Below are 23,363 nucleotides of genomic sequence, written 5' to 3'. Positions count from 1 at the left end.
GGTGATGACCGATAATCATAGCAACAGCAGCTGATAAGAACAGTTGGGTTTCTGTCAGCCTTAGCAGGCAATAAAGTTTAATGAAGAGTTATCTGTAAAATAATTAATTTCGTCACCACTCCGAGTCAGATTAGGGCAATTAAGGCAATAAAGTTTTCAAGAGTGTTTGTGTGTCTGGTAAGCTGGATGGGTAATATAAAGTGTGTGTGTACGTGTGTGTGTCTGTGTCTGTGTGTGTGTGTGTGTGTGTGTGTCTATGTGTGTGTGTGTGTGGGTGGGTGTGTGCGTGTCTGTGCGCACGTGTGTGTTTCTAAGGTGGTGTCTGAGGGGAAAAAAATACACCTTAAACTCATCTGAAACAGGAATCAAATCAGACGTGAGAGACAACAAAGCAGACAAAGAGAGATAAAGGAACAAAGTGACAAAGGCGGCAAATAAACGACACTCAGAGTTGAATCTTTCAACTTGTTTTACATCCTAACAGGCGCAGGGCTGCTATAAAGAAATAAATGCAAACCTTTATTGAAGCTTGCGCGGCTTTTCAAAGTCGATCCACACAAACACATCTACTACGCATATCGCCTCCTATTGTAGGCCCACAAAGTAAAAGCTTGAGCCTTTCGGGTGGTTTAATTTAATGCAATGATGAGTAGGTTTGCAGAAGTTCCCAATTAGCGCTACAAGCGTCTGTGCGGACCCTGCCCCTGCGCTGCAGGACTCTGGCCAATCAGCGCAGAGCAGACTTTATGGTGCTATTCAGTGCGAGTAATTTTTCTGCTCACCGTGGGACTGGGTGAAATGTTTTTTTACGCACAGTGTTAAACTAGAGTAGGTCAGAGAGAAGACATTTCTTCGACGAAGGGGAATAACAAAGGGTCAGTGTGTGTGTTAAGATAGCGTATTCAGAAATTAGAGGTCAATTTAAAGTTCATCTTGAAAGTTTGTCTTCAACTTTAAGCGAGCGCCTTTTCGTTGCTTGACAGCAACTGCGCGAAGGACACATCTCGGAAGGGAGCGACTGCCACCATGGAGAAATCCAAAAACTTTCGCATTGACGCGCTGCTGGCGCACGACGTGGGCCAGAGGACGGGCAGCGACGGCGTGTCCCCGGGGATGTATTACAGCAGAAGCCCCGGTGATAGTCCAGTATCCACCAGGAGCGGCTCAGAGACCCCTTCTCCTCATCCAAACAATACAAACTCTTCTCCAGTCCTGCAAGAAGCCAAATCGAGATCCGGTTTCTTCAGCCTGACCCAGCCAGGATACGCTGCTCTGCAGCAAGTGGGTCTCATCGGAATGCACCCGGGCTCCATGTATCCTCTGGCGGCCCTCGGTGGCCAGTACCCCTCCTTCATGTATCCCGGCTTCACGCAGTTGGTCCAACCTTATGCGGAGCATCTGAAGGGGGCAACCATGGCCGGAACGGCCCCCCTGGAGCCGTGGATTAGAGCCGGGATGATGATACCCAGACTGGGAGAGTATGGCGGTGGGTGTTTTGTCCGTGTTCCTACAGCAACTATGTACAACTTGGTATTTATTTAGGTTGAAACTGCCAATGTATGTGTAATTTGTGTGTACTTATTTGTACAACACAATGAAAATGGTTTGAAAGTATACAATTTCTTTTTTTTTAAGAGAAAATAAGGTAATAATAGACTAAAAGTGAGAATACATTACATTGAATAAGTATTATTAAATTAATAGTTGCTATAATTGATATTAAAAGGGCCCCCTACTCCAGCTTAGGCCTTAAAGCACTGATTATTACTTTCTCCCTTATTTTATGAAGTTTTTGTGTTTGTTCATGTGGGTAACACTTCATAAACACTCTGATCTTTTGGTTTTGGTTTTGAATGTGACATTGAGTTGCAGTCACTTAAGGACAATTTATCTTATAAAATGACGTGTTACATTTATGATTAGTCTAACACCTGAATAGACCTACTGCTCAATCAACTGATAACATTTATAGTGTTTTCATTAAGGTAATGGACCACTGTGATGGTTTATTACCCCTACAGTGCAGTCCCCACATCACGACCTCCCATCAGGGCAATAAACCTTAACAGATAAAGAGACAGATGTACTGGGAAGGTGGCCTGTGGCATCCAAATTAATGATATGGAAATTACACTTTCTTTCATTCTTTTATTTTCAGACATAAATTTTCTTTAGCTGGGTTGTTTGGCCTTGTTTACTTATAGGCCCAATAATAAGAGCCAAGAACCTGAGAAAAAATGGATGAATAAAGATGCAAATAATGTAAATGATGTGACTTCTCTTTGTTTTCCCCTCTCAGCACCCGCTCAGGCAGGATTGTTGGGGAAGTGTCGGCGGCCCAGGACGGCCTTCACCAGTCAGCAGCTGCTGGAACTGGAAAACCAGTTCAAGCTGAACAAGTACCTGTCCAGGCCTAAGCGCTTTGAGGTGGCGACTTCCCTCATGTTGACAGAGACTCAGGTCAGAATATACTGAAACATTACAGTCAAGAAATGTAACATCATTAACTGTACAAACTATCTTAGGACAGCACATATTGTGACTTCGTGACCTGATGTGTGACATTTAAAAATATCCAAACTAAGAATTAGTATATACCATCTAAATTCATGTTCAAGACAATCTGTCAATATTTCCAAAAAGAATTAAAGACAAAAATAAAAATAATTAGTATATTTTTTAGATGCTATTTGGGATTTGTTTCTAATTAATTTGGATCAGAAACATAATGTCCAATATACCGTGACTGTCCAACAGCAACGACCCTGTTAATTATTATTCTACTATCACTTCTTATTTTTTAATGCACAAGTCAGCCAAACTCTAGCACATAGCACTCAATTTTTGGGGTTTGGTAAAAATCAAGATGTATTTTGTGTGATTTAAAACAACACTTTACTAGAAACCATATGTAATGTCTTTTCCTGAAGGCCACACAGCAAAATGTGTTCATGCTGTGTTGATTCCTGCTCTTTTCAGGTTAAGATCTGGTTCCAGAACAGACGTATGAAGTGGAAGAGAAGTCGCAAATCCAAGGAACAAGTAAACCAAACCTCCGTGTCTGACACAGCAAGACCTGGGATGGACATCAGCTCTCAGAGCTCGAGTCTGGAGGACGAAGATGAGATAGAAGGGGAGGACGAGGATGAAAAAGAGGAGATAGAGGTGCTGAGGGAAAGCTCTTTAAGCTCTGTCAGCTTCATAAGGCGTGCAGAAAGGGGAATGGGGAACTACAGCTCTTACTCAGAGGAAGAAGATGGAGGCCCAGGAACAAGAAGTGGGGCTTTCCCATCGCCGTAAATTTCAGTATGCTGTTATTGTATGTCTTTTGTGTTTATTAGAAATGACAACACACAGTGCAATCCGGTGCAAAACTATGGTGTCACCAAGAAGATCAAATCATAGTCCCATATCTCTATCGAGACCTCTCACACAGGAAGATAGGAGGCCGACATCTACACACAGTACTGGGTTATGATTAATACGTCACACCACCAGCATGTTATATTAAAGCACCTGGACATCTAATGGTTTAATAGTCAGCAGTTTATGGATAAGTTTTGGCTTCAAAAACAAATAATCCTGACGTATATATTTTTTTCTCTAAATTATTTACTTTTGATCAAAACAATACAAAAGAATTAGAGCCCATGTCCCTGTCCAATAATGAATTATTGAATTGATGTTTGCATACTTACACTGCATGACTAGGGGGTAATAGCACTTTTATCTAGGGTACCAACACAAAAAATGACACAAAAATGACGTTCTAAAGAGTGTCAGTGTTACATTATTATCCATATGTCCCGGTCTGTTACAAAGTTCTCGTAACTTTCCACCCTATGGAAGATTGTTATGTATATAAGAAGACTTGGATAAATATCAACTCTGTTATTTTTTTTTTCATTTTTTTAATATATATATAAATACATTATATTGGTGTGGCATGAAAATGCTACTATGGCTAGTAAAGTACTTTTTTGACGAAATATTGTCATTTTTATTGTTCTACTTTATTTAATGTTTTGCTTTATATTTTTTTTCTTGAAACTGCATGTTATGTTTAGATAACACCACACGCAAAGAAATGTCTGTACATACTGAAGGTATTTAAAATCTTCTGACAGTGTCCTTGTATTTTGTAAAATACTGTCAATATAATTTAACATTTATAGAATTTAATATATTTCAATTAAGATGCAACGTTAGAGGTTTTTGTGGACATCAATAGTTAGACTAATAAAGGTGTGTTTAATCCAATAAGTTTGAAATTAATTAAGATAGAACCGAATGAGCAAATGACAATGTGCAGAACTCATAATTTAAGTGTTTGCTTTAAGTTGTAGGATGACTTCCTTTGAACCTGAAAATAAAAAGAAAGTCTGGTAAATGGGAACAAATGCACATGTGAAATAATATTATTATTATTATTAATAATAACAATATAAAAAACTGACAAATGAACCCTAAAATAAATTAGCAAGATAAAAATGTCTAAATAAATGGGACAATATATGCAAAGAGGGTTATTAAAATAAAGCTGAAATGTGGATGTATGTATCTTGCATTTAAGGCATAACTGCGTTTAAACTTTCACAAAATGTCCCTTATCGGTTGCCGTATTTCTATGGTGACAAACAATCCTTTGCTGTCATGGTAACGCCATGAACTACAAACTTCACTCCTGTCTGTGCCTGTTGTTAAAGGAGTTTTCACCGCTCCAGTGGAATAAAAAGCACTAGTTTGTAGCTTAATAGTTCGTCCTTTCTAGGTAAGTTTTATTCTCGCGTGTTCGATTCGCTGGTTTCAGTTTAGCATGGACGTTATGCTCAGCAATACGGTGTCTACGTCCTAGCCGCGCTGTAGCTAGTTTGCTACCACAGTAATTTAACGTCCCATTAGTTCTGAACTTCTGTTTTTGCTTAGTGTTACTTTGAGGTAGAGTGGAGAGACGTCCGCGATTTCCGGGACAGTCCGCGTTTTGGATGACCTGTTCCACGGCTAAAGCTGTCTCCTAAAATGTTCCCGATTTTAGCGCTGTATGAATGAGAAAAAAAAGTTGCGTGTATACTACAACAACATTTATTACGGTAGCTGGTCTCACTATTGACATTACAGACACAGCAGTTTAAATATATTTAAATATGAATAAACATGTCAAAATAAATGAATTCTAATTTTTCTTCATTTCATCTTGATAACATTTAATTCTTTTTCATCCCCGAGCTGCAAATGTCCCCGGATTTCATTTCAGAAATCTGATCACATTAGTTTGAGGAAAGCTACCTCTTAGAAACGACTGTGCTAATGCGAAATTACAAATGTTTAAGTAGAAACGTTTTCTTATATGTACATATATACTTCATAGATAGATTGTATAGACTTAAAATGCTATTCTTTTTTCCCAGACATGCTAGCTGAGACTCGGGGTACTGGTCCTGTGGGCCCTGGACCTCCATGGAGGCCCTCCACCTCTGCAAAGGTTACCAAACTAAAGCCACCCTGGGTATCAAACAATGTAAACCCTACTGGGCAGTCAGATTTGCACAATTTATAACTTTGCCCTTTCTGAAATGGCAGTATGGGTATGATGGTTTAAGTTCACCTTTAAACATTAAATGTTGGCAGGTATATTTAACTTATAGTCCCCTTTCGTGTGCTTTTTGTAGTTCCTTGAAAAGTCACTTATCCGTGCCTTTTCCAAAACTCTTTATCATATCATAACATTATCTCATTATCTGTAACACCCCAATTGGCAGAATTTAGGGACTTGCCAAAGGCAACAGGGTGGAAAGTACAGACGACAGGCATCCGGACAAAAAAGCTGCTTCTTCGGGTTGGAAACTAGGCCAGAGCTGGTCTGGGAGGACTGGGACCATGGACGAGAGTTCACCAAGACATTAGTGTTAAAGAACATTCACAGCAAGCTACAGAAGCTGAACATAAGGTCTTACTAACTCACACTTTTCCAAGTGATATAATTTCATTTGTACCCCAGGTTGATATACCTCATTTTTGCCTCCACACAGACCCCCAGTCTCCACGGTTTTCTCTGTCACGAGTCCAGAGACAATTGTTCTCAGCCAGGGGACTTCTTTCTTATTACCTGTTACCTTTAGACCGCTCCAGAAGGTAATGCATCCCGAAATATATATGAATTGATAGATCTTGATATTATAGGTGTTTTGAAAAATTGTGAAAGTGTCTAATAGATCAGGATGTCTCACAGTAACACAGCCAGGATATCCAAACAATTACATTCTAAATTAAAGACTCATCGGTCAGGTGTGACACATATAGTATATGCAAATTGTTACAAAAATCTTCACAGACTCAACAAGGGCTGAATTAACATTATGAGTTGACCTGTATTTGGCTATGTATATACATATTGATAAAAAAGAGTGATTCCACAATATCCAAAAAGCGTTGGCACTATTGTACATTAATGACTTGGTGATTCACAATATGAAATGGTATAAAGAGTGACACAAGGGACTTGAAAAAATAAAGATGAATGAATATGATAAAATGATTTTTTCCTACTGTTTCCCATCTTCTGCTTGCGTAATGCGTTACGGTTTCATCTGACTGTACGGGACAGTGTGAGTATGAGGACAGCATTGAATTTCAATGTAAAGAAGGCAGCTTTCAAGTGTGTCTCCGCGCCATCGTTCCCTGCCATGCCCTAGAGGTGCCTGACTCTGTGATGCTCCCACTTTGTGCTGTTCAGCACTCCACACATACTACATTCCTGCTAAGAAATTCCAGGTACATATGAGTGTCACTATGTGCGTATGTCCCTCCATATACATATATTTGTGTTAGACTCCAACGACGTCAACATTTTTTGTTCCTTCAGTAAACTTCAGACATGCTTCCAATGGGAGTGTGCAGCACCGTTCCAACTGAGCCCAGAGCAAGGATTGTTGAAACCTGGCAATGAGTGTCACATCACGGTGGTGTTCCAGCCACAAGAGGCACAGTTGTACCAGCAGCAGGTGTACTGCCGGTTTGGAGAAGAAGTGGACAAGGCTGTGGGCTACTGCACTGTGCTTCTACAGGCATTAGGTAGTGTGACTAGTAGCGGATTATTAGATGCAAAGATCAAACTCACCAGATTTGAAAATATAGTGAACACACACTATGAGATTCAAATGTGTATAGATCCTCTTGCTACCAAAAACCAAAGAATGACAATGGCACCTGTTATCAGTCTGATCAGTGTTTTGTTGTATATTTGTTTTTATTCCTTTTTTTTTTTTTTTTGTAAATAGAGATTTTTTGGGCCTGTAACTCTATATAATAGAATATATCCACACTTAATCTGAGACACTGTTTAAAATGACATGAGGATTGAAAACATTTTAATTTGCTTTCTTTTCAGCTAAATACCCGTACCTTCAGCTAAGAAATCCCAGTATCAAGGAAGGAGAGGAACACAGTGATCCAGTGTTGTGCTTTGGGTGTGTGGCCATTGGCAAAAGTTTGCAGAAACACTTTGACATCATCAACCCCTCTCCAGTGGGTAGCGTATATAGATAAACAAATACAAGTGCATATTTACATTCACAGCGGCCTTCTCTCTCTTAATAAGTCTCTTATTGTTTGACCTATATCACCAGGTGACTGCGTCTTTCTCTCTCTCACAATTATCCAATGGGATACCTTTGTGTGGATCAGAGTTCACCTGTGACATCAGCAGGGGTAAGGTGGCACCTGGTGGGATGGTTCATGCTACTGTGACTTATTCACCTGCTGCAGTGGACACCGTCTCTGTTGAGTACTTGTCTCTAAAATATAAGGGGGCACTCAATGAAACTCTGCTCAAACTCACTGGAAAATGTATTGGTAAGTCACGCATACATTTGAAAACAATCTTTGTGTTGTCTTTTTAGAAATGTCTGACACTAAAATATTATTCAAATGAACAAAGAAGGTAATCTATTCACCTTAACTTAATCCAAGTTAAAAAAAATACCTATATTTTTATGACCAGGTCCCACTGTTTCCTTGTCCTCCTCTGTGTTGGACTTTGGATGTGTGGAGGAAGGAGGATCAATTGTACAGACAGTGGAGCTGGTTAATTCTTCACCCGTTGAGGCTTGCTACCAATGGGACATTGATTGCTGTGGGAACAGTGTGTTTCACATCCTACCAGCAAGTGGCACTGTACTCCCACATAGTCATGCCACACTGAAGGCAGTCTATAGGCCCATGCACCCTATGGCACACTACAGGAGAGTGCCGTGTCTAATACTGTACAGGGTAAGAACAAATTCATACACACTTACAATATGCAGACAGGCAAAGTTCAAACTACCTGCCTACTTACCCGATCTTTACTTTTAGGACCCTGTGTTCCTTGATTTGATCGGTACCTGTCACTCAGAGCTCCAGCAACCAGCCATACTAAAACCTGAACATTTGGTTGAGTACAAGCTTCACTGGCACCACAGAGAGCACTCATCAGACACTTTGAGTGGCATGCAGCAAGATCATATAGCAATGAACCAGCAGGAATCACCGACTCCTTTGGATGAGGTATATGTTAAAAAAATAAATAAATAAAATGACATGACAGGTTTTTTATTTTAAAAAGCCTATAAGAAAAAAAATCGATCATGTATTAACAGCAGCTGTCACTAAAAGACCCAATTTAGGTTTAGTATTATCTCTCTGACTTTTTTCACTGTTTCATTTTCTTGCAGTCTAACCCAAGAGTTGACAGTGCTCCTGTCTTGTCGACCACTCCCATGGGAGAACTTTACCAGACCAGCTTGGGGTGCATGGATCCTCTCTCTTCTCAAAGATCTTCTTTATCGTCTCTCCATGTATCTGTGGAGCCAAATGAGCTGCTGTTTAATCACAAAATAACATCTTCATTGTGTACTTCATCAGTTTCCTCACAGTCTGTTTCCCTCAAGAATCACACCGGAGGAAAACTCAGGTAGCTCTGCTTGTCATGCGTTGTGATTTTTCACTATTACAGTTAACATACTTTTTTTCCCTTTAGGTTTTAGGTTTATGTAAATTAAATAAATAAATCTGATCCTGTTCCAGTCTAGTGTGGACTGTTGCCCAAGATTCTCCATTCTCCATCTCTCCCTCATCATGTGACTTGGCACCACTGAAGTCCACCTCATTTAGAGTGACGTATAACCCCAAGCAGCTCAATACCCTGCATGGAGCTCAACTTGAATGCTTTGCATACTATAAGGTAGTATCTCTGGATACACTACCTTAAATGGTCCATTATTGCTGGTATTTTTTGAGTTAATGTTGCAAAGAAAGTGGGCTCTTTCATTTTTTTTCTTATTTGTCCCAATCACTTGTAAGAACCTAACACTCTTACCTCTGCAGATGCAGCAGGACAGTCAAGGTATTGGGGAGCAAGTGCCGTGTCCACCCAGGTGTGTGACTGTCAGAGTCATTGGCCACTCCTTTCAGCCAGGAAAAGAACATTTCATCCCATCCTGCACACTGAAGCCCCCTCAAGTGGTGAGGCTCATCCAGATATAGTGATTTTTTTCAGTGTTCACACATGGAGATGTTGTTTAGATAATCTACACATTATAAAAGTAAACATTTCCTTTGTAAGCATAAGGACATCTTTGTATGCAAAGTAAGAAAACTTTGGTTATTATATAATTTTTGTTCTTTCTAGGTGTTTCCAGCCCTGAGCGTCATTTCCTATCGGACGGTGCTACTTCAGAATAATGGAGACCTGCCCCTCACTTTCTTTCTGGACCATAGCTCTAAAGTTGGCTTGGCAGAATCTGTGTTTATAGTGCCGAGCTGTGGTCTGATCCAGCCGGGGCGTCACCAAATCCTCACCCTCAGAACAATTCCAACAGAAGACTGTCCCAAACAGGGATTCAATTTGTGCCTGCAGCTCAATGCAGCTAAACTAACAAAGGTACAACACTGCACAAGAACACGGCCATAGCAACACTCAACCACAGTGTTTTAGCTGTTTTCCTCCCCGTTTAATGCCACTATTTTCTTTAGGAACTGACCGTTCTCTGTGTGGCGGAAAAGCCACGTGTGTCTCTGGAAGGAGGCTGCACTTTGTATTTCCAGACAACAGCCGTGGGCTCACAAAGCCAACGCGCCCATCGCATCAGGAATTTCAGCCGCCTGCCTGTACGGTTGGTTGGCCGTTTTGTTATCTCACTGTTGTTATTCTGGTCCTGTTTTCTGACATTTTTCAGTTTATTGTTTGTAGTCTGGATTTATCTCAGCATAATTAATCTTGTCTACATCTGGCTGTCTGTGATTGTCCGTCATGACAGGTTCAAATGGAGCATTCCAGAGCCGGACCAGGAGCTTATCTTCGTCGAGCCAGATGCTGGCGAGCTGCATCCCAATGAGAGCTCAGTGAGACACAGAGTCCCACATACTGTACATTTATCTTGATGGTAACTTTAAAACTATGTGAGAAAGATTTACGCGGCAATCGTTAATTATTATTACAGGTCCAGACGTGGTCCTTCATTCCACTGGCAGAGAAAACATACACGGTCAAACCTACTCTTACCTTTTGGCCGAGCCAGACTGATGGATCTAATAAGTCCCACATTAGCCTCAAAGTGGTGGGAAAGGGTTCCATGGGCACCATAGAGGTGGGACTCTCATTAGTTTTGCAGTTTTAAATTTCTGTTATACCTGGTAATACATTTGTGTATACATTCAAGTGTGTTTCAAACAGTTTAAATGCATGAATAGACCTTTGAATTTAACCAGACAAGGTGACAAGGTGTGCATGTTTGTTTTCTTCCCAGGCAGAGAGAGCAGTCCTGGATGTGGGGGAGGCCCTCATTGGAAGCAATCGGTCAATTGAGATTCCTTTAGTGAACAACAGCCCCTGTCCTGTCTCCTTTTGTCTCAGCGTAGAGCAGAACATTCTAGATGGGGAACTTTCCAACGACCCCAAAGCTGAGTCAAGTGGTAATTTATTTTGCTGACTTTATTTGGAACTGTTTTACTGTGTATGGATGATATTCAACAGTTGTCTTATTTATCTTAGTATCTTAGATAAGCAAATCTTAGTTGTCTAAGATCAGTATTTTTTCATTTTGTAGACTAAGTTTTGTCCCATCTGTCCCTTTTAGCTCTACAGCTGGACTGTATGAGGGCAACAATCGCCTCAAACTCTACAATGAAACTCCAGTCAACAGTCAAACCACAGAGACGAACCCAGTATCTCTGGACCATCAGTTACCAGACACTAAATGCTAACGGTAGACGAAAAACATACACACAACAAACTACTTAATATAGTCCACAATGTCATTATCAGTACTTACTGTAATCTCTCTCTCTCTGTCTGTGTAGGGTCTGCGTCGTCCTCTCCTCAGGCACTATGCGAAGTGCGAGTTAAGGGTGTGTTTCCCACCTTACAGGTGATTGATGCGTGTGGTGGTGGCAGTGTGGGCAGGCTAAGCAAGGTGCATCTTTGGAAGCTCTTCTCATTGCACAGGCTCAATGAGTTCTTGCTGTCTAGTCCCTCTCCTGCAGAATTGACTTTTAGAACCCCCACCAGGCACAGGTAAGAGGCTCAATTAGAAACAGTTAAACAGTGGTGTGATTGTTTATTTTGAAGTTACAGCATTGAATTGCAATTATGTTTCATTCATTCATTGTTGCAACTTAAGATGACATTATTAAATAATAAATGCCACAATTCACAGTGTATGCTTCCATGTCTTCTCTTTCCTGTCTCTAGCCTGCGCAGCTGTCCTTCAGTCTTCACTAAAGCCGTGTTGGATTTCAACTTTAGTTTGGCTCCCTTAAATTCAGACCCCTCAAATATTGTACTAATGTTTCACAACCCTGGTTCTGTCCCTGTAGATTGGTATGTAAACTTTTGAATCACCATTATTCTCTTTGTAGACAAGAAACATTGTTTGAATTAACATTCTGCTAATCCACTAATGGCTCAACTACTAATTTTTGGCTTCTTGAATATTAGGGCATTCTTGTTTCCAGCGGATCAACAGATAGAGTTGGAGTATTGGACAGAGACAGGAGAGTTCACCAGCACTGATCTGTACCAGATGAAGGTCAGCTCAGATTCTTATCAAAAAGCATTAAAATCCTGTTGTTTTTAACATATCAGTTTGTTATAAATCATTTAGGAGGTTGTTTAAGGTTATTTTCTATTCATGTAAGAAAAAGACGTAGAACACAAACATTTTATTTCATTGACAGGTTCAGGAGAACCAACTGTTCAGCGTCTCCCCTCGGTCTGGAACTTTGCTCCCTGGCCAGAAGAGGGCAGTGCATTTCAGCTACAGGTCAGGGATCATTACACTGCACCACAAATATGGCACATAGTCTTGTCTAAAGTTGCCTAAAATCTTATCTTTTGTGTAATTAGTAAATTATTAGACTGTTGTCAATGTATGTGTTTGCAGAAGGCAGCTCTTATATGAGTCATGCTAATAAGGTGAGGAAAGAATCACCTCATCCTTGTCCTTCACAGACATGATTTTGCTGGAACAGATCGGTTTCCTGTTGTGTTCAAGCTCTCTCATGGCAGAGAAATCTTGGTGAGTCTTATTACAATATTGTTTCTTATATTTGTTGTGGGTAAATTTCCATTGCCTTCGTTTACATGTGGCATGTTCCTTCGTGCAGCTGAGCTTACAAGGGCTGACAGTGGAGAGAGACAGACCATATCTCCACTTTGCCTCCTATCAACATGTCTTCACCTCTGTGACTATTGGGGACTGCAATCCTCCGAGGCAGGTGCGTGTTGGTTTTTTTCCAATATTAAATCCGTGGGCTTTCCACAGTGAAAAATGTGTTTGTGATTGTTTATATCATAAAACAGCAGTCTGCTTAGCTTACAGCTTGAGTCTGGGATTGTCATATATGTATTTGCTATGCAGGTATATAAATTACACAACGGTGGTGCAGTACCAGTCCATTATGAAGTGGACACAGGTGTGTTGTCACAGCTTCATGTGGACAACTTTAACCATCCAGTGCTGTGCTGCCTCAGTCCAGTCGGAGAAGTTCTTCCTGGGAAGACGGCCATGCTGGAATGGATCTTTTCCCCATTGGAGGCAAAGACGTACCACGTAGGGACCACACCATACTCAGCATCCCCTATGTGCCGTCTCATTGTCCCTTCACAGCCTTTATATTGCGTGACACAGAGTTATTTAACTGTTGTCTTATTATTGTAATCATTGAATCAATAGAAATTTGGATAAACAACAGATTGATAAAAGTGAACTGATGGATTTTCTTTTGATTGAGAATTTGCTAATTTGCACAACCTGTTCCTAAATATCAGATGCCAATTTTTGATTTACATTCTTTTCCCCCCGATTGTGTCTCCAGGTGGATGTTCCTATCCACATCCAGGATGGCGACACAACACTGGTGAAGTTTAAGGGATGTGGGATTGATACTCCGACACTGGGCTTCTTGAACACACAGAGTGGTAGTAAGGTTTCTGGACCCTGTGATCAGAAGGTGCCCTTCCCGGGACAGGTGAGAGCCCCATGGAACCAGGTTGGATGAAAACAATACTGAAATTAAATGAAGTACGGCCATCTTGCAAGACAGGAGGAGAAAAGGATATTTTTTATGTATGTGTAGGTTTGAAGCTATATGTATTCATCTAGTTTTTGTATGTTTGTGTGTACAAATGTAGGTATTATTCCTGTCTGAAGACAGTGTCTGTCTTGGCGACATCCCAGTGTGCTCACGATCTTCTAGAATCCTCTTCCTCACCAATGTTTCCTACACAGACACCGTCCACTACACATGGGACTTGCCTCAGCCAGGCAACCAACAGGTACAGGAAGGTTTACAGGTAGCCTCAGCCTCAGTTTGGTTTGGTTTTCAGGAAGAAAACAGATCCTCCATTCTGTTCTTCTGTTTGATTGCTGCACACTACAAATGTTGCTTATGGATCTCCCTTATGCTTTTTCTTATTATCTATTTACTGGATGGATCAATTGCTCAGATTTAAATATCACTGCTCACCAGCTGTGTGTGTACATATGTACTTTTTTAGGTGGTGCAGATCCACCCAGAGGGAGGCCATGTTAGACCAGGAGAGTGCGTCCTTTGTGTCCTCACATTCACTTCTACTGACTACCCCACCATTTATCAGCTGGACCTCGTCTGTCAGGTACTACAAGAGCACAGGTTTACGTGTAAAGCTGAATTAAGGGACCCGGTGAATGTCCAATATACATTTGTATTGAATTTCTTATAATCAACTTGTGTCCCTCTTCTCCAGGTCACTCGAGAAGCTGCACTCACTCTGTATCATGAAGCTTTGCAGCGCTGGGAAGAAGAAAGAGATGCACAGCAAGATGAACTCGTAGTCAGAGACAAAAATGTTACACAGAGTCAAAGGGTGTTGATAGACAAGGTCTGAATCCTGACACAAATTCACATTTTGGGAATTTGTAGAAATATTTGTCACCATATTAAAATTTTGTCTCACACAGGAACCTCTAGCAACTCCTACCAGAAAAGGGCCACCACTGAGAAAATATAAAGTATGATCACTGTAATTGTATTAGTTTAGAGATATGCTATAGAATCTTGGAGAAGACAACTTTATTTTCACTGCATTATGTCTCACTTCTTCTTTCCCCTTCAGACTCTTCCTCCGATCTGTGCCAGCAGTAGCTGTGAAACAGTGGGCAGTATATGTACTAAATTAACGAGAGCTGAGCGGCGGGCGCAGAGAGCAACTACAAGAGTGCGGAAGCGCCCCGTACCCCCCCAACCGGCTCTGCTGCATCTGGAGGTTACAGCACACTCCCATGGGCGTCAGGAGTACCTAACACACTTTCCTGACCAGTTTAGTAGGCATAATAGGTAAAGTCTTTTACAATACACAACGTCCTGACAGTTTAGATGCATAACTTCATTTAAAAATCTCTTTACATGAACTTTACAAACATTTTTTTTTTGTTTCCAATTTATTAGTTGTAATTCTTGCTTTAGAAACTAAATCCACAATCATTAATTTTTCCCCCCGGCTGCCTTTGTCAGATACCTCCAGTCGGTTAAGACCCAGCCGCCACAAACCACCTGTTCAAGCGCATCGCTCGACCGTGATCGGCTGCCGACACCAACACGTGGCCCTGAGAAAGACATCCTCGTACACATATTCGCATCTATGCTAAGGTAACACCAGCCTCCAGACATATTTAATTAAATTTTGTTTTTTTGATCTGCATCATTTGGATGATTGGTTGGTTATTTACAGTTAAGCCCACTGTACTAATGAATTATGCATTAAAATGTGGCGTGTGCTTTCAGGGACATCCTTGATGATTCAGCTTTTGTCCAGTCCCTGGTTACTGTGGCTTCTAAGCCAATCATCTACCGGCCCAGAGAAACACCTTCCCAACCCCCGTCTCTCCCAAAGTCTTCTTCTTCCCCTATACCACGTGTGCCTGCTGACATGAGTGAATATGTTTTGATGAACACCCTCCAGAACCTGATGATGGAAGCGGTCAGAGGAGAGCTTGTCCTTACATCTCACCCCCGCACCATTATCCTGCCGCCGGTTTCTACCAGGTCAATACACACACACTCTTAGCAGTCCTTTCACTGTTCACACTTTTCTTCTATATGATGCATTTGCCATTTGTTACCACTCCATTAGAAGCAGAAGGACGTCCAACGCCATGGCCGGGGAGGAGAAGCCTTGAAGAGCAAGTAACTCTCATCATCTACCCAAGAAACCAGAGGTCTGTCTCCCTGTACTGCTTTCATTAAAACTCATTATCTTATTCAACTCGACATATGTCCTGTATTCTGCCCAGTGCCATCCATATTTTTAGTTTGGTTTCTTCGACTTATTCCTTAGAGTCATCTCCATAAAAATGTGAGTACAGGATATTTGAGCTCATAAGATCTGGAGAGTTTAACACTTGTGTGTTGACAATCAAAAGCTTCATCGACTGGTTGGTTTAAATGTGATAAATGCGGCAACATCACAACCTGGCAATAAATACTAGATTCTATTTTTGACATCCTGTCATTGTGAATTGTAAACATCAGCGACTACAAAAGCAAGAAATTTTCACTATTTAAAGCGTGAGTTTTAACTAATAGTACTTCAACCATTAAAATAACATGTATGTTATAATTTTATCATCAGATCTATTTTTTACTTGCTCAACTCTCGCCACATATTGCATCTTTTCACAGTGTTTCTATGTTTGATCGAGCAATAATAATATATATAGTAATAGTAAGGGTGCATCTGGGGATGTTTTTTTTTTTTTTTACAGTACCATTATGTCTGTTATGAATTAGATGCTGCCTATTGTCAGCTGTTCTTAGTATTTTCTGTTTTGAAACAACCACCAGTCCTTCAGATACTGTGAAGCTCTTAAGTCTTTTATTTTCATAAATTAAAAACATATTGTATGTTACATACACCTTTAAACATTTTCTTTTTTGGGTCAGTGAGGCAACATACTTTTTCCTATCCCAAAACACAAATGCTATGGCATAAAGCAAGGACATTCAATACATACCACTTCTATTCCACTTGATAATATCTACATATTATTACATATTTTGTGCTTAAATGAATCAGTCACTCATTTCAACTTAATGAGACAACTTAATGAATTAACAGCAGTATGGAAAACTATCATAATTATAAATAGGAAAAATACTTTTCAACTACCCCTCAGCAGCAGCTTCAAGATAAAAAGAATCTTATTGCACAAAAATTAGATTCAGTTAGGTCTATTTCGACACTGAGACGTTTTTTGTTCTTTTAACTTTTTATAAAAAAACATATTCAAGTTACAGTTACAGTTAAAGTGGAGACTCCCTCATGCTTTAAGTGTCAGGGTATTTACATCCGAAATGGAGGAAAATGTTGGAATTACAAACATTTTTTTATACAGTCTGTTATTTTTGACGGCTAAAAAGTGATGGACGTTTGTCTCAAATGCTGTTTCGTGATCATGTGTGGTATAGTCCATCACTATGTCTTCATCAGTGAAACACGTAAAAGGTCTGAAGGTGTTATTTATATATTGATATTTGGAAACTGTTGCTGGGATTGATTGATGATCATGAATGATTTACTCTCAAATATTTACGTTCAATCAACACTTTGGAGTATATGGGACCATGTATTAATATGTGTCTAATTCCTGCACCTTTTCTCTAATTTGGATGTGAATACTTTCAATTATCTGAGAATCTGCACTCTAAGTCAAGGCCCAAACATCTGTATAAGGACCTAACAACATTTGTTTCTCTCTCTATTTCCTTGACAGAAACCATCAGTTTTCCGCTGAACATAAGGCAGATTGTTAAGGTTATGTGACTACAGAAAAAAGCCAACAGTTATCTCCAATAGCTATTACCATACAGTAATATTAGTGTCCTCCCACTTTTGTCACTCTTTGGTTTAAATTTAAACCTTTAAGGTAACTAAGACTGATGACTCAACTTTGTGATGGTGGGAAAGATCTTGTCTTGCAGATATTGGACCTGTTCCTTTGAAGTTCTCAGCTTCTCAAATTCAAAATAAGGAATCTGAAAATTAGAGGGAGAGAATATCTTAATGGGAGCTGGAGAAATAATTACATCCTAAACATTCTGTGCATAAACATGAGAGGGGCATTTGATTTCTGAGCTACGTTTAATCGCATTTAATGCCTTGATGACAACAAATATAACACACGATGAAAAAGAGAAGAACAAAAAGCTACATCCATCATACATCATATCACAGTATGTGGATAATTATCCAAAATAAGTGGTGAGATTTATCAGTGAGTATATGTAAAACCCACATCTACAAATAAAACCACAGTGTAGTTCTCAGTTTACTCAGAAAAGTATCTAAATTTGCAGATACCCAAACATGTCTGATATCTAGTTTTATGATGACGTTCATAAGCTTTGTCACACATACCTGCACCACCTCATAGCCGATGCTGCGGAGATGTCTCCTCTTAGTGGCTTCCTTGCCCAGCAGGTTATGTGTGTTGCTGCAGAAACGGTTCTGTCCATCCAGACACAGTGCAATTCTATGCGTGTGCAAGACATGAAGAAAAGTTTAAATAATTAGTTAGGAATACACCATGATGCTGCATGCCCCATTTTGAATTGGTTCAAAATATAAATGGCACATTTGCAAACCAGGCAGCTATATTTAAATCCATCATTTTCCACCCATTATTTGTGTGACGAAAGGACTCTGGCAACGCTCACGACTGTTCTTACCTTTTGCTAATGTGCTCCCACTCAGACAGAGGCAGAACAAATCCATCCTCATCCAAGCATATCTCCACATCTGGACATAAGGGAAAGAGCAACAAAGGTGTGTAACAAAACAAATGAAGGTTTGATGAACCACTTTTGGAGAGATACACCACAAAGTCCTTTCACGTTATATATCTCAGTGGGTTAAAAGTACAACTAAGAAAGGTGGACACAGACACTGTGTCCCTTAACTCTCTAACAGGTGGTTTAGACATCTGCGTTAAGTTGATGCAGAAGCTATCGCAACAACCCAGACCCTTACACAGACCCTAGCACCTTAACTGATGTACACCTCCCCAGAAATGTAATTTTGTGCAATGAGCACAAGAGCTGTGATTGGTCCACTTGTTGTTGAGTATTTCCACTGAGTACTTCCAGCTGCTTTCCTCAACGCATTGAGGAAAGGTTAACTAAGGAGATTCGAGGTACAAACATTTGTATGACATGTGTTTGCCGAAAATTCGACCAAGGTTTCAGGCGCCATTGTTAAAAGTGAAGTAGGAAGTAGAAACAACGTTAATTGTTTCTACATTTCATTGGCAAAAAAGAAACACCCGACTAGCATTTGGATGCCATTTTTACAGAGCAGACCAGACTACGTTCGGAAGTTACAACGTCTAGACCAGGAGGGTGCGTCCTTCTCCAACGTCTACTTTTAAGAGGCTTAACTCCTGGTTTTGTGGCACATTAAGATGCCACACACTCCGTTCTTATCATATATTTCGATGATATATATGCTTGTAGCTTACCTATAGTGTATCCAATGTGAGCTGAGGTCCTGGTGGAGAACAGTTTTCCCCCCAGCAGCTGTATAAGTGGCCCTTTGACCTGTTTGTACATCAGATTCTCCATAGGGGTCTCAAAGGCTTGGTCCATAGAGGAAAACCTCTTCAGGTAAGGGAAGAAGGGCAGTTTTGGACCCTGGTGAGGGAAACATTGTGTGACCCAGTTAATTTTACTTACTATAAATTCATTTCAAGTCGCTCAGAGAACTGACACAATTTACAAATTGATGAAACCGTATTTTCTGGGTATCACTCACCCCGTAGTGTTTGCACTCTAATGTGGTGGAGAGATGGAGCTGTGTCAGTTGTCCCAGTGTGTTCTTGTCCATCGGCTCCTTTTGTGCTGCAGGGCACACAAATACAGCTTAGATCAGAGACATTTAATAGCCCACGTATTACATACAGGACTGTAAATGAGTGGCTTATTATACAAGACATAAATTATCAAATACTTGGACAGGCACTACTTTTACTGTGTGTGTATTTTACAGGACAACAACAACAGTAAGAAAACTGTTTCTGAAGCTGTTTCGTTACTTCTGATGAATGAACTCTGATAAAACCCTCCCTCAGCCATCAACAGAAGCCTCACGCATACCATGAATCTTCTGTAGGAAGTGAGGGCTGAAGATTTTATGTATGTAGTTGAGCGGGAAGCGTTCCAGGTGGATGCAGGCGTGCAACATATCTATCAGCGAGCGAGGCTGAAATTCGGAAAACCTCGTTGACAAAATGCTCTCCAACTTTTTAAACATCTGACTGGAGCACTGAGGATTAATAGAGAGAAGACAGAAGAGAACATGTTATAGCATACCACTGCTATTTCTTTAAGTCTTGGCAAAACCAGAGTTAGCTAACCTCTTCACTTAAATGAATACTTCGTACGGAAGATGATAATGCGCATGAATGACGGCAACATTACTGCTCAAGATGAGTTTTTAAGGAGACTGAGACAAGTAACTGCCTCACCTGCGGCAGGTAGTTGAGTCTCCCCATGGCAACTATCTGTTTAGCTATCTGAAGGGTAGTGTGCTTCTCTCCATTGAATGCAAAGTTTTCAGCCACGGCTTCAAAGACTGGCTCGGAGCGACACCTCATTTGCAGACAGTACTCCATGATGGTGCTGTTCAACTCTGGATCGCACTCGCCCAGCCTCGCTGAAACACAAAACACAACTTCACGATTCCGTTTTCCCGTCCTTAGTTGTTGATTTTGTTCAATTACCACAGAACAAAGATGTTTGCAGTGTCAACACCTCTGATGATGTAAGACAGATGGACCATACCTGGCAGGTATTTCTCCATAGCAGCCAGGAGCTCATTGTCATGCTGTCCCAAAGTCATTAGGGCAGAGAGTAACTTAATGATTTCATCATCGCTTAAAGCTTTGAAGACCCGTGATGCCCTGTGACTGAGCCTCAACACCAACAAAATAGCCTGTGAAACAGAATATTAGTGTTATATCATCTTGCAACATTTAACATAAAGATGTGAATCTTGCGAAACATTGCTAAGGCTCAAGCTGAAAAAAGAAGCTGCTGTACCTGTCTCTGCTGTAACTTCACCAGAGACTGCAGAATGTCAATGACTTGACTGGCCGTCAGCCGGTGGATCAGCCTTTGTGTGCGTCTGTGTAAAGCAGACAGAATCAGCCGCTGCTGCAGGTTGTCTGGCTCGTAAATCAGGGTCAGCAGGGAGTAGACGGTGGCAGCATCGCAGGGAGAGACACCGCCCTCCTCTACAGCCACATCGATACAGTCCAGGACCTCTTTCACCACGCATGACTGGGGACCTTCCAGGGCGCACGCCACCTTACCCAGGAGGCAGAGCTGTGCCACCCCGACGTCCCTGCTGGACAGGAGCTCAACACACTCATTCATCAGTCTGAAGGCCGGGGGGCTGTGGGCTTCCAAGCCAACCTCCACACATGCGCCAAGTAAAATGGCCAGTCCCTCTGCCCTGTCATTGCTGGGGTAGCCTGCCAGCCTGGAGCACAGCTCGGGGACAACATCCTCATCAAACAGAGACTGGATGTTGACTCGTGCAGCTGCATTGCTCCGTGGGTTGGAATACGGAGCGTAGGGAGAGATTTTTGGGGCTGCTCTTGCTGGCTTCAGTAGCGTTCCAGTGTGGTACGTGGTCACTTCATCCAGTCTTTTTCCTGGCATGGGCACGGGAGTGTGGAGAGGGCCAGCGCTCGCCAACTGGACCGCTGCGCCGCGCGTTGTTTGGATACAGCGCATACCGGTTACGCGCGGTTGCACAACTATAGTTTTGCTGGCATTCGGGCATCTGCCCACCGAATTACAAAGGATAAGGCCACGATTAAGAGTAAAACACGCCGAGGCATGCTGACATGCGGCCCTGACGGACGAAGAGATACAAACGAGGGACTTCATGGTTGTTATGCTTCCTGTCAAAAACACAAGAAAAGTCCCCGTCAGTCACTTCCTATTACTTTTACACACAATTAAACAAGCTGCCTAACTGATAGAAGAGTTGAAAGTTTCAACTCTTTAGGTTTTAACTTGAAACCCGAACACAACACGATACATAAACTGAAAACTGATCAGACTTTACACTTAGAATGGAAATAACCGAGTAATACATACGTATGTTGCACAATGACACCGCAGTTGAGTCCTTGCGCTCAGCAAACTTTCCTTGCGATCATATGGACGACGTACCTTCAGTATGGCAACAGGATCATGTAAGTCTGACACACGCTGGTATTACAGAACTCCCCTTCAGTGTTTGGTAACGTGGTTGTGTAAGATGCCATGTGTTTACGTGTGCTGCCACCCTGTGGTCAAATAATATACTGCATGCTGGCTGCATGTTATGTAGCCTGCTCACATGACACGCCGGATGGGGGTAAATGTGGGGGGAACGAGAACTAGAGTGAGCGAGGGAATTTGCCATGGCCATTTGATTTTCATCAAGCTGCACGTTATAACTTTAAATTTCGAATAAGCCGCCAGGTCTGCAGTAAAACATGGTAGTGAGTTGTTGCATTTTGCCCTTTTTTCCCCAAGAGGTGTAATATAGAGACATGTGAGGAAAAACACATGCCAGAGGAATGATCACGTGTTTTGTAAATAATATCTTATCTAAAGCATTTTAATTCTAAAGATCACATGAACACACTAAATTCTGAAGTTAAACCTTCTGAATTTACAGCACCATCGAGCAGTACAACATTTCCTACAAAGGTATACCGCTGTATTAACGCTACTATACCAATTATACAGTTTCTCTTGTATGTTGTGTGAGGAATTGTTTGTGGTGGTTAGTGCCATACACATAAGTCATGGATGGACATTGTCCATTAAGAAAGTGTGCGTTAATTAACAAAAAACTGTGTTGTTGTAACATAGCCTTAAAATGCCTGTATACATACTACATAATGCTGTAAAGGGTTCAACATAGAAAATTAATAGACAGCGTTATGTTTTCATTTGAGTCAAGAGTGTGTTTAGATTTAAGATGTTGACTGTTTAAATGCACTATTTTATTTAGCTATTCAGTGCAACAAGTAAAGTAAATCTTGTGCAACTTCCTGCGGACAAAAATCTGACATCAGCCTGAAAATTTTTTAATTATTTACATTTAATTATTCACGTTTTGCCGGAAAAAAAACTGCCATTACTTTCTTCCACTTCCTCGGCCCATGCCTTTTGTAAATACTAGCAACAGGTAGTTTATCAATATCCACAAGAGGGTGCTATATACAAAGAAACGGATCTGCCTTAAACTTTACATTGCCTCAAGTCACAGCTATAGCTTTATACACATTAACTGATTGAACATGCTAAAATCTGCATTAGTCACAGGGACAGTATTTTGTATTACATTTGTATATTTTCTATGACTGAGACCCCAAATCCCAAAAGATGGAGACTTTTCTTTCGTCGCTACAACAGCCTTCGCTGTTGCATTCATAATAAGTTGCATTCAAATGCAGAGTTTGGATTTCAAGGAATACTGGCAAAGCTTCTGTTGATGTAGTACATCCTCAACACGTTTTATACTTGTATAATTGCTTTTTGTGAATTCCAACGGTGCCGTGTGTGTGGCCTGCAGTGTATAAATGTTGATCGTGTGTGCGTGCGCGTGCATGTTTGTGTTACCCATCTGGCTGGTCCCCTCTATGTCTGCCCTCTGGATACAGGTTGGCCGAAGAAGAAAGGGCAAAAATACCCTGAGCTTTCAAATGGTGAGCAGGGCAGACTTAGATAAGATCTGTTATAATAAAGTTACCGTTGTGCCAGTAATGCTGATGAATCACTCTGAGCAG

At 41.0% G+C, this 23,363-nt stretch overlaps 3 protein-coding genes across 5 annotated transcripts; 2 read left to right on the top strand and 1 right to left on the bottom strand.

Annotated features, from left to right (window-relative positions):
* Positions 1-748: 748 nt before the first annotated feature.
* Positions 749-4,363, top strand: LOC125017743 (motor neuron and pancreas homeobox protein 1-like). The gene is made up of 3 exons (XM_047601212.1): positions 749-1,486; positions 2,300-2,460; positions 2,980-4,363. The coding sequence occupies exons 1-3, from the start codon at positions 1,027-1,029 to the stop codon at positions 3,298-3,300; spliced, it is 942 nt and encodes a 313-aa protein (XP_047457168.1). The 5' UTR covers positions 749-1,026; the 3' UTR covers positions 3,301-4,363.
* Positions 4,364-4,633: 270 nt separating this feature from the next.
* Positions 4,634-15,784, top strand: cfap65 (cilia and flagella associated protein 65). Of its 2 annotated transcripts, none has more exons than XM_047599986.1 (35): positions 4,634-4,771; positions 5,409-5,482; positions 5,760-5,947; positions 6,030-6,132; positions 6,605-6,771; positions 6,863-7,071; positions 7,388-7,524; positions 7,626-7,851; positions 8,000-8,268; positions 8,353-8,544; positions 8,712-8,950; positions 9,064-9,220; positions 9,373-9,501; positions 9,668-9,919; positions 10,012-10,151; positions 10,296-10,380; positions 10,479-10,625; positions 10,785-10,950; positions 11,115-11,243; positions 11,338-11,551; positions 11,729-11,857; positions 11,975-12,065; positions 12,214-12,299; positions 12,488-12,554; positions 12,643-12,753; positions 12,897-13,088; positions 13,354-13,506; positions 13,670-13,813; positions 14,036-14,152; positions 14,264-14,398; positions 14,478-14,528; positions 14,633-14,853; positions 15,031-15,165; positions 15,301-15,561; positions 15,650-15,784. In XM_047599986.1, exons 2-35 carry the CDS (start codon positions 5,411-5,413, stop codon positions 15,693-15,695), a joined length of 5,160 nt encoding a protein of 1,719 aa, XP_047455942.1. In that variant the 5' UTR covers positions 4,634-4,771; positions 5,409-5,410; the 3' UTR covers positions 15,696-15,784. The 2 variants fall into 2 exon arrangements, with proteins under 2 accessions (XP_047455942.1, XP_047455941.1); XM_047599985.1 differs by having other exon boundaries at positions 9,364-9,501.
* Positions 15,785-16,368: 584 nt separating this feature from the next.
* Positions 16,369-21,869, bottom strand: LOC125017139 (FAST kinase domain-containing protein 3, mitochondrial-like). 2 transcript variants are annotated; one of them, XM_047599988.1, is made up of 10 exons: positions 21,754-21,869; positions 20,611-21,479; positions 20,353-20,503; positions 20,037-20,224; positions 19,666-19,834; positions 19,325-19,410; positions 19,032-19,203; positions 18,244-18,313; positions 17,933-18,047; positions 16,369-17,550 (listed from the first exon to the last, which is right to left on the bottom strand). In XM_047599988.1, exons 2-10 carry the CDS (start codon positions 21,463-21,465, stop codon positions 17,446-17,448), a joined length of 1,911 nt encoding a protein of 636 aa, XP_047455944.1. In that variant the 5' UTR covers positions 21,466-21,479; positions 21,754-21,869; the 3' UTR covers positions 16,369-17,445. The 2 variants fall into 2 exon arrangements, with proteins under 2 accessions (XP_047455944.1, XP_047455943.1); XM_047599987.1 differs by having other exon boundaries at positions 21,679-21,837.
* Positions 21,870-23,363: the final 1,494 nt, after the last annotated feature.

This window comes from Mugil cephalus, chromosome 12 (assembly GCF_022458985.1).
Source record: "Mugil cephalus isolate CIBA_MC_2020 chromosome 12, CIBA_Mcephalus_1.1, whole genome shotgun sequence".
NCBI lineage: Eukaryota > Metazoa > Chordata > Actinopteri > Mugiliformes > Mugilidae > Mugil > Mugil cephalus.
This window is presented reverse-complemented; position numbering and strand designations above follow the sequence as displayed.